The sequence below is a fragment of the Nicotiana tomentosiformis genome, chromosome 1, assembly GCF_000390325.3.
Source record: "Nicotiana tomentosiformis chromosome 1, ASM39032v3, whole genome shotgun sequence".
Lineage (NCBI taxonomy): Eukaryota > Viridiplantae > Streptophyta > Magnoliopsida > Solanales > Solanaceae > Nicotiana > Nicotiana tomentosiformis.
In genome coordinates, this window is record NC_090812.1 from 79,324,682 (window position 1) to 79,338,349 (window position 13,668).

At 40.2% G+C, this 13,668-nt stretch overlaps 2 protein-coding genes and 1 pseudogene across 2 annotated transcripts; 2 read left to right on the plus strand and 1 right to left on the minus strand.

The window, feature by feature from the left end:
- The first annotated feature begins 521 nt into the window (after window positions 1-521).
- On the plus strand, window positions 522-1,996 carry LOC104110371 (uncharacterized; annotated as a pseudogene).
- A 192-nt stretch (window positions 1,997-2,188) lies between these two features.
- LOC104110373 (pentatricopeptide repeat-containing protein At4g13650-like) lies at window positions 2,189-3,997 on the minus strand. Its single transcript, XM_009619846.3, has one exon. It carries the CDS (start codon window positions 3,995-3,997, stop codon window positions 2,189-2,191), a length of 1,809 nt encoding a protein of 602 aa, XP_009618141.3.
- A 350-nt stretch (window positions 3,998-4,347) lies between these two features.
- LOC104110370 (protein EARLY-RESPONSIVE TO DEHYDRATION 7, chloroplastic-like) lies at window positions 4,348-7,405 on the plus strand. Its single transcript, XM_009619844.4, has 4 exons — window positions 4,348-5,433; window positions 6,044-6,210; window positions 6,387-6,471; window positions 7,007-7,405. Exons 1-4 carry the CDS (start codon window positions 4,556-4,558, stop codon window positions 7,191-7,193), a joined length of 1,317 nt encoding a protein of 438 aa, XP_009618139.1. The 5' UTR covers window positions 4,348-4,555; the 3' UTR covers window positions 7,194-7,405.
- Window positions 7,406-13,668: the final 6,263 nt, after the last annotated feature.

The window sequence follows — 13,668 nt, forward strand, 5'->3', positions numbered from 1 at the left end:
TCTTCTCCTTGTATAAATAGCATATTTTGTGCAGCGATGGACGCACAGTCAATCGGTCAAATTCAATTACTATCATTCATTTAGTCTTTACTAGTATTTTTTGGACTTTTTACTAGTTTTCTTTATCATAGCTTGCTTAAACTTTAAATTAGCCAATGGCTGGTGTCCGTTTTCCACACTGAAGTTTAACCATGATGCTTCATTGAGCAAGTCTCGGAACCTATAGAGGAGAAGTAGAGCTCAATCTCCATGATAAATCGTCTGATTATAAATTGGAAATCATATCAAAGTGAAGAATCGAACTACTTATAAGTCCAATTCAATTTTCAACTACAACTATGTGCAACGATAGATGAGTAAACCATTTAAATTTGATGGAAGTCTTTGTCCTTGTCGTAGAGATCAAATTACAATCCATATTGTGTATTTCTGTTAGACGGTTAGCATTGTAACATGAATTGCTTCAAAATAACCCCACACAAACACGCACCCAAAAAAAAAAAGTGCTTGAGGGTGGTCTTTGCAAATTTGAAAAGTATAGGGGAGGTCCATATCATTTTCCTACTTCTTTCTTGTTCATATAGCACACCAGGTTTTTAGCCTAGGGTTTTATAGTTTCTTCAGCCTCAACCTCAAAAAAATCCTAATGGAGTCTCCTCCACCCTCCTCCGCCGCTAAAGTCAGCCGCGCCACCTTAGAGAAGGCAGTAGACGCCCTTCTCAAATGGAAGAATTCCAAATCAAAAATCCAAAAACCCCAATTACTCCCACAAGATGACTTCATCTAACTTAACCTCACTCTCAAGAAAATCCCACCAAAAACCTCGTACCAACGCTTTCAAAATCCCTTTCCCTCATCCTCTGAGCTTTGCCTCATCATTGATGACAGACCCAATTCACAACTCACTTCAGATGATGCAAAAAAGATCATTAAATCCCAAAACATACCTATTACTAAAGTCATCAAAATTTCAAAGCTCAAGTCTAACTACAAACCCTTTGAAGCAAAAAGAAAACTTTGTGATTCATATGATCTTTTCTTGGTTGACAGAAGGGTTGTTCATTTGCTTCCTAAGCTTCTTGGTAAGCAATTTTTCAGGAAAAAGAAGCTTCCTTTGCCTTTGGATTTGATGCACAAGAATTGGAAGGAGCAAGTGGTTTAGCTTGTGGGTCCGGGTTGTTTTACTTAAAGACTGGAACTTGTTGTGTGATGAAGGTTGGTAAGGTTTCAATGGAAAGTGCATTAATTGTTGAGAATGTGGTGGAAGCAGTAAATGGTGTTATCGAAGTGGTGCCTAAGAAATGGGGTGGTGTGAGAAGCTTGCATTTGAGGCTTTCTGATTCTTTGGCATTGCCTTTATATCAAGCCTTGCCCGATATCAAACTCAAGATTCAGGGGTTTAAGGAAAAGAAGTTGCTGAGGAGAGAGGTGAAGAAGTGAGTAGTGGTGGTTTAGTTGAGGTTAAGGAGAAGGGGAAGAAGAATAAAGGGAGGTTTCATGAAGTTAGATATATGGACTTTGACACTGGTGTAGTAGATGAATTGGGAAGTGACAGAGACATTGAGGAGAGTGAGGATTATTGAGTTAAGAAAGTAAAAAAGGGGAAAACTGAGAAGGGTAGTATATTTTTTAGTGAGTCGAATGTTGAGAAGAAGGAAAAGAGAGTGAGAAAAGCTGAGCAACAAAAGAAAAGTAAGTTGTCTTTGAAAGATGGAAAGAGGAACAAGAGTACTAAGCTTGGGAAAAAGCTGAAGGATGGGTCACTGAAGGCAGAGTAAGAGAAGCAAGATAAGAGCATAAGAATAATTAGTGTTGTTGAGAGCTTTACTGATAACAGATTTTTTTTTCAATTTTGAAGTATTCGGCAGGCTGTGCCTTAAGACTTTGTTTTGAAGCAAATTTTGCATCACCTGTTTTTATTTGGATATTATTGTTGTTTTTTGTTTTCCCATCTCTCAATTTTAATTTGATAGGATTTCGTAGTTCAGATTTTTGATGTGCTTGTTGTCCTTTTTTGTTTACGCTATTATTCTCTTTGGACAGCATCACTCTTTGAACAGATTTGCTATCAATGTTTAATCCTTTTTGCCTCTGAAAGCTGGTTACAACAGCTCCTCATGATCTGAAGTTGCATAATTTTATTCATTCATGAGAATTGAGATGACCTGATTTGGATTCGACCAACGCGCTATAGATTTCCAGTGAGAACGCTGAATCCTGGATCTTTAATCAGTTTCTCGGTCTCCATGCTCAACCTCAAGGCTTCTGCATCCTGAAATCTCCCAACTGATGCATAAAGATTTGAGAGTAACACAAGCTGACCAGAATCTTTCTGAATCAGCTCATCAAACTTTTTCGCGGCAAATTCTGCTAATCTTAAATCACCATTATGCACACATCCGTTTAATATAGCCCTCCAAATAGCCTTACCTTCTCCATCCTTGAACTTACTTACATCAGGTAAATAACCTGCTCGAGCAAGTAAATTAGCTCCACAGCTATAATGTTCTGCACTCACTCTGATTCTATTTTCTTCTATCATTTGACTGAAAATCAACAAACCATCACTAACCAATCCTGAGTGATTACAAGCACTTAAAATGCTCAAGTAAGTTGCACTATCAGGTATTCCTCCCCTTTCTCTCAACTCATCGAAAAGGGAGAGAGCAGTTTCTCCGTGGCCATTGATACCATACCCGTTTATAATAGCATTCCATGATACAATATCGCGAAAAGATGCCATTTGCACGAAAACATTGTTTGCAAGTTCAACAATCCCACACTTTGAGTAGGTTGATATGAGGCAATTTTGAATACTTGTATAATTTGTAAGCCCAGCTTTTATAGTATGGCAATGAAGCTGCATGCAGAGTTCTAAAGCAACCATTTCACTAACAGCAGTTAGTGCAGTCACCAGAACAACCGAATCAGTGATGACATTTTCTTCAATTCTAACGCGAATGAACATACCTAGTGCCTCTCTCGGCCTTCCATTATGCAAAAGTCCTGAAATGATAGATGTCCACGATACCATACTCTTCATTTTTGATTGATTGAAAACAGTTGTTGAAGAATTCAAGTCCTCACATCTTGCATACATAGTAATAATTGTATTAAGTAGAGGAAGATCTGATCCAAAACCATGAGTTATTACTTGAGCATGAACAGATTTTCCCATCTTCAAGTTCCCCAAAATTCCACAAGCTGAAATGAGATTCATTAAGATGAGGTTGTCATAATCATTCCCTGAATCTCTCATATGGAAGAAAAGCTTTGTAGCGTCCGAAGCATATTCAAGGTGAACCAGTAAAGTCATCACTGTTGACCAACTGATAAGATCTTTCTCTTCCATTGTATCGAAAATTTCCCAAGCAGCAGGTAACTCCATCAAATTAGAATACAGAAAAAGAAGTGAATTGTTGACCTGTACATACGACACGAGACCAAATTTAACAACCATAGCATGAACTGATTCACAAAGACATTTAGATTCCATAGCCACACAGCTCTGTATCAATGCCAATGCTGTCATTGAATCAGGAAACAAACCAGACTTCTGAGACCTATTAAATAACAAGAAAGCCTCTTCAAAGAGTTCATTATGTACAAATGCACTGATCATTACATTCCATGGAACAAGTCCTTGACTTTTTAAGTTCTCAAAGATCTTACTACAGTCACTGATATTTCCACATTTTGCATAAACCTCAAGAAGGGAAGTGCCCACAAATGAATTATCTTCCCACCCCAACTTCACTATCAGTCCATGAACTGATTGACCAAGTATTAAGTCCCTCAATTCTGAGACCCCCACAAGAATACCTACAATGGTGAATGAATTTGGCATTAAACCAATATTTCTCATTGAGGTGAAGCATTCAACTGATTTTTTGTGTAGCCCATTTTTAGAATAACCATGGACCATGATTGACCAAATAACTACATTCTTCTCAGGCATTTTCTCAAACAGCTTATCTGCATGTTTAACTCTTCCCATTTTCATAAACTCACTTAGGATTCTTGAAGATTCATATAAATCATACTTCCTAGCAGAACAGAAACACTCACTTCTGCCAATAAATAAGGGAATAATCCTTTTAATTACCCGGGAATATTTTTTAACTGAATCAAGAAACATCAGCAAATATTCTTTAGCAAAAAAAAGCAAAGGGTGTTTTAGTCAAACCTTAGACAACTTAACGTCCTCAAGTGACAGTTACTTCACAGTACAGAACACGGCACAAAAAAAATATTCCTTAATTCCTACCGCAAAAAGAGGCTAAGAATCTCCACGGCTTCCACACGGGCTTTACATATAAAGCCACGTGGCATACCACGTCAACTCGTCTTCAACCTTAGAACCGCCTTTTTTCCATTTTCTTATACCTTAAGCTAAATCTTGCATAAATCTTCGAAACCCATCTCAGATTTTTATAAAGTTCATTCCTTTTTAAGCTAAAACTTAGAAATCTTCAAACCCCAACTCAGATTTTCCACAAAGTTTATTCCTTTCTGTGTTTCCAAACTGGGAAATCAAGAATCCAAAAAAACTACTATGTCTTTTCAAAATTCAAATCCCCCAAAATTATACCCACAAGTCATTGATTCAAACCCAGAATCAACTTCTCCATTTCTTTCCCAAAAGAACCCCTCAACTTCTTCTAGTTCTTCTTTGTACCCCACCATTGACATGAAAGATCTAGCAGAAAATCTTTTCCCAGATACAGAAACCAATAAAAATGCTGACTTTGTGTCATTAGAACAAGTGATCGTCAAAATCCCAGGTACAATAGTTCATCTGATTGACAAAGAACGTAGTATTGAACTCGCTAGTGGTGGATTTGAAATTGTTCAACTTAAACAAGGTGACAACGTTGTTGCTGTTCTTGCACGTGTCGGTGATCAAATCCAATGGCCTTTAGCCAAAGATGAGGCTGCTATAAAACTTGATGAGTCTCACTATTTCTTCACTCTTAGAATCCCTTCTGAAGCAAATGATGAAGATAATTTACTCAACTATGGTTTAACTATAGCATCAAAAGGACAAGAGAGGGTACTAAAGGAGTTAGATTTAGTATTGGAAAAGTACAGTGCTTTTAGAGTGGAGAAAGTGAAGAAGGATAATAAAGGAGTTGAAGAAAAATGGTGGATGGCAGCAAAGGATGTTTCACCAGAAGAAATGGAGAAGAAAAAAGAGGATATGGAGAGGAGTTCTGCTGCTTATTGGACTACTTTGGCTCCGAATGTTGAAGATTATAGTAGTAGTATTGCAAGATTGATTGCAGCCGGGTCGGGTCAATTGGTGAAGGGGATATTGTGGTGTGGTGATGTTACTGTGGATAGGTTGAAGTGGGGAAATGATGTGTTGATGAAGAGGATGGGAAAGGGGAGTAACTCTGAGATCAGCCCTGGGGCTATGAGAAGGATGAAAAGGTAGAGTCTTTTTTGCATTTCTTTGTTGAATTTTACTCTTTATTGAGCATTGATTTTGAACCGAACTTGGTTATATTTCATGTCTTCAACAAGTTTAGTAATGAGCATAATAACCTTATTGTTTCGATATAGAAATGAACCTATGATTGGCTTGGGGGGGAATTTATAAATGAACAATTTAAAAATCTTCCAATTTCTTATTTACTATGTCGAATAGACCAAATCGAGGAACAATTTAAAAAAAGATTTTCACCTTCTATCACAAAAATGTTTCACTAGAAAGTTTTAAGGAGAGAGAATAAATAGGAGGCATGCCATCTTTCTGCGGAATGATTACCAAGAATTTGAACAAAAAGGGGATACTGTTGATAAAAGACCGTGGTCAACTGAAATTGACAAGTTCTATTCAAATGGAGTTGAATGAATAGTGAGGATTGACATAGTTTACCTCATCTGGTTTGGAACTCAGCCATAGTAGTTGTTGTAAACTTGTAATGAATTTTACTCTCTTGATCAATTTTTCCTGTTGCTTTGTTAAGTTTGTTCTAGTGAAAGATTGAAAGAGATTTCTTGCCTCATTTTTATGCATATTGTATTCTCATCCTTTTAGGGTGAAGAAGATGACAAAAATGTCAGAGCAAGTGGCAACTGGCTTACTCTCAGGAGTAGTGAAGGTCTCTGGATTCTTCACAAGTTCTATTGCAAATTCTAAAGCTGGTCAGAAATTCTTTAGCCTTCTTCCTGGAGAAATTGTTCTTGCCTCATTGGATGGATTCAGTATGTATTTCTACTCGATCTCTCTTTTTTTTTTAGTTAGTTGAACATTTTCATTTATTTGTTTGGCGTTGAAGTTAAGGAAAATAAAATCCACTTGCTGTCTTATAAGAAGAACATGAACTATATTATCTTCCTTATAGACTCCTGATATTGTTGGTTTTGCTACATCATTACAGATAAGGTCTGTGATGCTGTTGAAGTGGCTGGAAAGAATGTGATGTCAACAACCTCAACTGTGACAACTGGGCTTGTGCAACAGAGGTAAATTTTGCTTTTTCAGTCAACACCATTTCCTATGTTGGTACTTCCCTTATTAACCAAATTGTGAGGCGGAGTTTGTCTTTGTTTTGTATTCCTAAATGTGGAGGTTAGGAGCAAACTTGGGTTAGCAGAGTATCCTAATCTGTATTTTACTTGAATGATGTTCTAGATCTTCACCCCAAGTGCTTTTTCTTTTTAGAAGAATTTACCTAAATAGCCGTCCACCCAAAAATAGTTGGTGGAAGTGTATGTATATATATAATCAGTCGTATAATCCATGTATACCGCCTAGGAAAAGTAAAACAGTATATCCGACCGGATATTTGTGTAAAGATGCTTTCTTTTTATTATTAAACTACTTGAACTCGAGTCATTTGCTTCCTTAAGCCATGTTCACACTAAAAGAGTTAAATTGGATGATGATAAGATTCACTTTCTAGCAGGGTTCTTTGAACTCACATAGCAATAAACCTCAAAAAGTATGGTTCTTTCTTGGATCGGTATATGCTTAATGGTGGAACTTATCTTGTTACAGGCACGGTGACCAGGCTGCAGAGATGACACGTGACGGATTCGGTGCTGCAGGACATGCTATTGGAACTGCTTGGGCTGTGTTTAAGATAAGAAAAGCTCTCAATCCAAAGAGTGCTGTGAAACCTACAACCGTTGCAAAAGCTGCTGCTCAAGCTAATCTTGCTAAGCTGAAGAGCAAGCAGAAGTGATATGTCGACGTCGATGTTCCATCTTTCAATCTCTTAACTGCTTCTAACTTCCTCAATTTCTATAGAGAGTGATACTTGTATTATCTATTATATCAGTTTAGAACTTGCTCTTTGCTTGAGAGATACTTTAAGAGGATTAAGGATGTAATATATCTATGAAGTTTGAATTTGCATGAATGAAGTAGTATGTAAAAGTTTTCTGTTGTGTTTTACTAGTTCAAATATTATCTTATAGTGAACTTGACAATGGGTTTTTGTCGTAATAGAAACTTGAGAGGATTTAAAGTAATATACGCTTTCCATCTTCCCTGCAAGTGCAGGAGCTTTCTTGAAATCAATTTATTCCTCTCAAGAATAGGATGTTCTTTTTCAGAAAATTCCTGTCTCAAGAAGTATAGGGTTGCGCATTTTTCCTAGAAGTGTCTCGTCGGAATTTAGAGAAAAGGGTGGAGGGTTGGAAGAAAAAACCAAAATATGACAAGAATTCTTGAAATTTCTTGGGATTCTTCATTGGTGCTGAGCTAATGGAAATGAATAATGTGCGCTCATGAATCTTAATATGTTCAGCATTTTTCATTTTGTTCTTTTATTACTACTTCCGAGTTCCATTTTTCCTTGATGTACCGTCAACTTCTTATCTTACGCGAAATTCTTTTCAATAAAATTTGTTTGTGAGACTCAAATTAAAGACCTTGTCTATTTTACATTAGAGTGTGTGATTATCTTATTGTTTAAAAGCTTAATAGTTAATATGCTTTAAAAAATACTTAATGTTTATTGTTTGACCAAAAAATGAATGTTTTTGGCTAAACTAATTGAATGTATTTAATTTGGGGTTAAGCATAGTTAATATTAATAATTTCAGATATGAATTCAATATGCGAATACCGATAATGGTAGATATGAATTCAATATGTGAATACCGACAAGTGAGACTTGCTCAGTTGATAAAAATACCCCCACCTACGACTGTTAGGTCCTGGGTTCGAGTCACGCTGGAGGGGAAGTATGAAAAAACACTATAGATACTCCTAATTTGGGAGGGGTTTAAAAAGAAAAAGAAAAAAAACTGCACTAAGGTAAATAAAGGGAATGATTCACCCAAAATCGAATAGAATAAAAACGGCTCTTCTTCTGGCCACGATGATTGATAGATAGATATAAGAATTTTTGAAGTCTTTCTTGGATCTGCCGTAAAATATCTTTCAAAGATATTCTACCCATAAAGGCAGTTCTCTTATATGGCAATACTAGATTGGCGAGACAAGAGAGAAAGCTTAGAAAGTAGTAAGGTGTCTATGGGGCTTGCCTTACAGGTAGTGACTATACCACTTACATATCGAACAGATCTTACTCTCAATGGAGTCATTTCGATATGACCTAGGAACTTACAGAATACCGAACTTGGATAATCGGTAGAAGAATGATTGGCTAGATCATTTGCTTCACTGCGGAAGAACCCCTTTCTACGCTACGTTCCCAATAAAAAGCCGTCATCCTTCTGTCGCCTGTTAGCCACACCAGACCCTGATACTTGACCTCGGCCATAACTGGTTGCTCGGCCATGAATCCCCCTTAGTGATTAGTCGACCTCAGCCAAATTACCTATGACGACATCGCTTCGTGTTAAATGCCCTTGGGCAGATTTTGACCCATAAAGTTAGTCCCTCTGATTATCGAGGCCGTCTTTTGCACGTCCTCGGTGAGCGAACTTCGCTAGTTTTAATTGGAGAGATTTTAGGCAAGCATGTCGAGTAGTAACGTTTTCGGTGAGGTGATAAAGTGGCACTTCCTGAATCATTAACTTATTGTTACGTCATTTTGGAATGACGTCACGATGTCGCGCGTCATTATGACGCATTTTCTCGATGTATTGCGTCATTTCTCGAGCCCCTGTCGTTTTGATATCCGTGTGGGATATCGACGGTTTGTGTTCTTGATTGTGGTGCCCACGTTCTTATAAATAGGGATATAAGACCTTTTGCCTCATTTTTAGTGTTTTTCGAACATGGGATATTCTCTCTTCTCTCCTCCTTTCATTGTTGTTGCTTTTGTTACCTATATCTCTTCTGCTCTTGCGTTTTTTTCGATACAAGAACAAACAAAAATGGTCAATACAACAAATTCAGGGGGGGTGCCTGATCCTTCCCCCTTGGCGGTTTGCATGCCTCCCCACGATGATGAAGTGACCATGGTTGTTGAAGATGACAACTTTCCTACGGTAGAGGAAATAGTTCCCCGTAAGGAAAAAGATAGGTCTGATTTCTCGAAGATGCCCGAAGATGACCCTGAGATGTTAGAGTCGTTGATGATAGAGGTGGCCATTGTCAAATTTAGGGCTAAATTTAAAATTTCTGCCCACATAGACATCATCCCAGCGGGGCGTGACGTGGTACAAATACATCTCCCTGGGTACTGCGCCTTCTATGCATACCCCTTCTTCGTAGATTATTCTTTTCCTATTCTACCTCTGGCCGAAGAGTTTTGCCGCTACTACCGGGTGTGCCCGACCCAACTCTCCCCCTATATTTACAAGCTCATCCGTATGATTTCAAAGTTCGCAGAGTTGGCCGGGGTCGAGGTGACCATCCGTCACATGATGCATCTCTTCGCCCCCAGTTTTTTCAGTGGGACAATGTTACATCTTCGTCACCGGGGAGGCAAAAGTATTGTGGTAAAAATGGACGATAAGGCCAACCGCCAGTTTTGGCTCAACTATGTTTACGTCTGAACTAAGGACGTAGTGGTGAATGCGAACGGGTTCCCTGAGCTTTGGAACTATGCTCGTAAGTACCTTTCTTTTTCCCTTTGTTGCACCTTATACTGGTCGGCCTTGATTACGCTCAATTTTTCCTTTTATGCAGCGGAGGCTGAGCCCCCTTCCTTTGTCGAGGATATTCACGAGTGGGTTAGACAAGTCCTTCCTCATACAGTAGGGATTCGTGAATGATCGAACTTCCACGCTAAGTTCGGGCCCACGCTTCTCGGTAAGTTAGCTTATTTTCGTCTTCGAATTTTTTTGGTAGGTCGCCTTTTATCTTTGTGGGGTTTGATCTTGATTGATTTGATTTTTTTTTATGGCACGAAGAGGTCCGAGGAGGTCAAGAGCTCTTACTCCTGCATTCCGCCAGGCGATCGCCACAGCGAAATCTGTTTTGGTCGCAATTATGTCTAAGCCTGCCAGGCCGTCTGCCTCTGTTCGATCTCCGATTTTGGCGAGGTCAGCTCAGCAATCGGCGGCCTCGACATCTGGGACATCGGCTTGTCCATTGCATTATTTAGTGGATGAGTCATCGTCGAGCGAAGAGGATTTGAATCCATGAAAAAGGAGATCGGTGGATGTCGGTGATGGTACAATTCGAGCAGTGGACTCTACAAAGTGTGACCATGAGCCGACCATTGTTGTGCCCGAGAGTGGTGGAAGTCCGTCGTCTGGAGTTCCATTATCAACGGGAGCAGTGGAAGGTATGCTCTTTCCTAAGGTTGGGGTTGTTGGACAGTTCATGGAGGTCGGCGATAGCGTACCTAGGAGTGAGCCGTCATCCTCGGTACCGGTTGATGTTCCCTCGGCTGAGGCGAGAGGTAAAGGTATTTACGAAGATGTCTATGAAACGGGCTCAGACATTGACCTTGATAAGGTACGGATGTTGAGCGAGGGGTTCACTCGGGTGGAAGTGAGGTTGGAAGGGTCCACTCATACCATCGTGGTCCCCATGGATCGCGACCTACTGGTGAACACTGAAAATGTGGTCCCTTCCTTAGGTCCCCTTTGCTCCGAGGTGGAGGGCATGACCCTCGAGAAGCTGAATGATGCCACCATGTCGTCGAGCATAGCCGGCTTCGCCCTTAGGGTAAAGTTTCCGAACTCTGGTGGTTTTTGTATTTTGCGCATTATTTTTTATACTGATTTTCTTCCCTTTTTCTCAGACAATTATCTTGGAGATTGAGAGTGCTCGCCAAGAAGAGAGGCGGAAAACTATTTTTAAGAAGATGGAGAGCAAGTACCGTGAATATCGCAACAAGCATCGCGAGATTTATAGGCGATTTGGCGAGAGCGTCGACTTTCGAGCCTTTAGGGAAGAGTTGAAACAGAAAGACGATGAGTTAATGAAAGTCATTAGTAAGTGCATCGTCCATGAAGGGGCACTTAGGGACAAAGAAGAGGAGCTCGAGGTGAGCAAAGGTGTTGAGGCAGAATGCGCGGGCCTTCAAGCCCAAGTGATATGTATACGGGCTGAGCTCGAGCAATGTTTGATCAGGATCGATGTATTGAGAAGTGAGGTTGCAGAGAAGACGTCGGAATTGGAGAAGGCCGAGTTGGCTCGTTTAGCGGCTTTGGGGGATGCAATTTGCATCATTCGGTCTGAGCGGGCGGATGATATGGAGTCGGCCAGGCTCAGGGAAGAGCAGCTTGATGAGCAAATCGGGGGGTTAGAGAAAGAGGTTTCAAACCTTAGCGATCAAATCGTTGCTCTTGAGGCCGAGAAGATGCAGTTACAAGCTCGGCCGTCCTCCTCCCACGCTTCTGCCTATCCCGATGTTCCGTGGGATTTATATGAAAAGTGGATCCACGTCGAGGCCCAACTAGACATATTTAAAGATATGATGACGGAAGGGAGAGTTACTAAGGCTGATCTCGAGGATTCTCGTGCCAAGGTGAGTGCAGCTCGGATCGCCTGTGGCTACGACCCTGCTACACCGGGGACTGGCGATGGCGATGAGGATCTAGACGGGATTGAGCAGGATTGAGTAGGATGCCTGGTACGAGGACGAATATCCTGATAGAGGTGGTGAAGACTACGATGCTGGGTTGGGTAGCAAGTAGTTATCCCTGTGGGGTGTATTTTTGTGGGCGTCTATTTTAGCCCTTGTAAAGAATGGTTTTAAATACGAAGTGTTATTTTCGTTTTGTTTCTGGATTTTATCTGTTCGGTTTTGTATGCTCATTTCCTTAATCCCGACGTTTGGCTGTTTTAGGATGTAGCAACTCGGTTTGTACGTCAAACGAGATCAAAATGCCGCACTTGGTGGTCGTGATCTGTAGACAATTTATGTTACCGAAATGAAGTCAAACACAACCGCAACTTAATTTGAAACAACTTAGTTAATACAAGCGAGATCGAACGTAACCTAAACTCAAAGATGGTCGATGGCCGTATAAATTTAATTTGAGTGAAGATAGGCCATAGTTGATATCAGAATGACACCGAATGCGAGTTTGAGCAATGTCTAATGGTTAAATTCAAACGAGGTCGAATGTTGTTCTAATTCAAACGAGGTCGAATGTTTTAATTCGAATGAGGTCGAATGTTTTAATTCGAACGAGGTCAAATGTTTTAATTCGAACGAGGTCTAATGTTTTAATTCGAATGAGGTCGAATGTTTTAATTCGAACGAGGTCGGATGTTTTAATTCGAATGAGGTCGAATGTTTTAATTCGTGCGAGGTCGAATGTTTTTTAATGTGGCTCAATACTTGGAGAAGTTTATATATTTTTCGGGCTGGCATTCCAGTCCCAGTATATCTGCTCAATACTTGTGGAAATTTACATATCTTTGGGGTTGGCATTCCAGTCCCGGTCTGCCTAGTCCCTTCATTAGGCGGCCTGGAGATATGTTGAGAGGTTGAGCAATGAACTTCATTTTTCTTGTCCGCATTTCAACTTGAAGTGTCTTCCTCATCACCTCGTTAAAAACCCCCTTGAGAAAACCCAATTGGGATAAAACTCAAGTGAGGGAAAAAGAATACGACTTTGAAGACGATTGTTCCTAAAAGTTGAAGTACTTGAGGTGAGTGACATTCCAGTTGTTTGGTAGCTGCTTTCCTTCCATTGTTTCTAGTTGAAATGACCCTTTGCCTGCTGTGGCTATGATTTTGTATGGGTCGTCCCAATTTGTTCCTAGTTTACCCTCTCGTGGATCTCTGCTTGCTTGTGTTTTGGCTTTGAGTACGTAGTCCCCGACTTTGAGTGGTCTGATCTTGGCCTTTTTGTTGTAGTAGCGCTCTGCATGTTGTTTTTGGGCTACCATTCCTACGTAGGACATGTCTCTCCGTTCTTCGGCTTCGTCGAGGTCATGCATTCTACTTTCGTCGTTCCTCGGTCCGCTTTCATGGGAGTATCTCAAACTGGGCTCTCCGACTTCGACTAGTATTACTGCGTCATTCCCATAGACTAACGAGTAGGGCGTTTTACCTGTGCTCATATTTGGTGTTGTACGGTATGCCCATAGCACTTCTGGCAGTAGTTCTGGCCAAAGTCCCTTGGCGTTCTCAAGTTTTTTCTTCATGATGTTCAGTATTGATTTATTGGAGGATTCCGCTTGACCTTTGCTTGCGGGGTGGTATGGGGTGGAGAGTATGTTTTTGATATGACACTTCTCAAAAAATTCAGCGACTTTTTTTCAGTGAATTGGGGTCCGTTGTCACAGCTGATCTCTTTGGGGAGGCCGAAACGACACATGATATTTTTCCATAT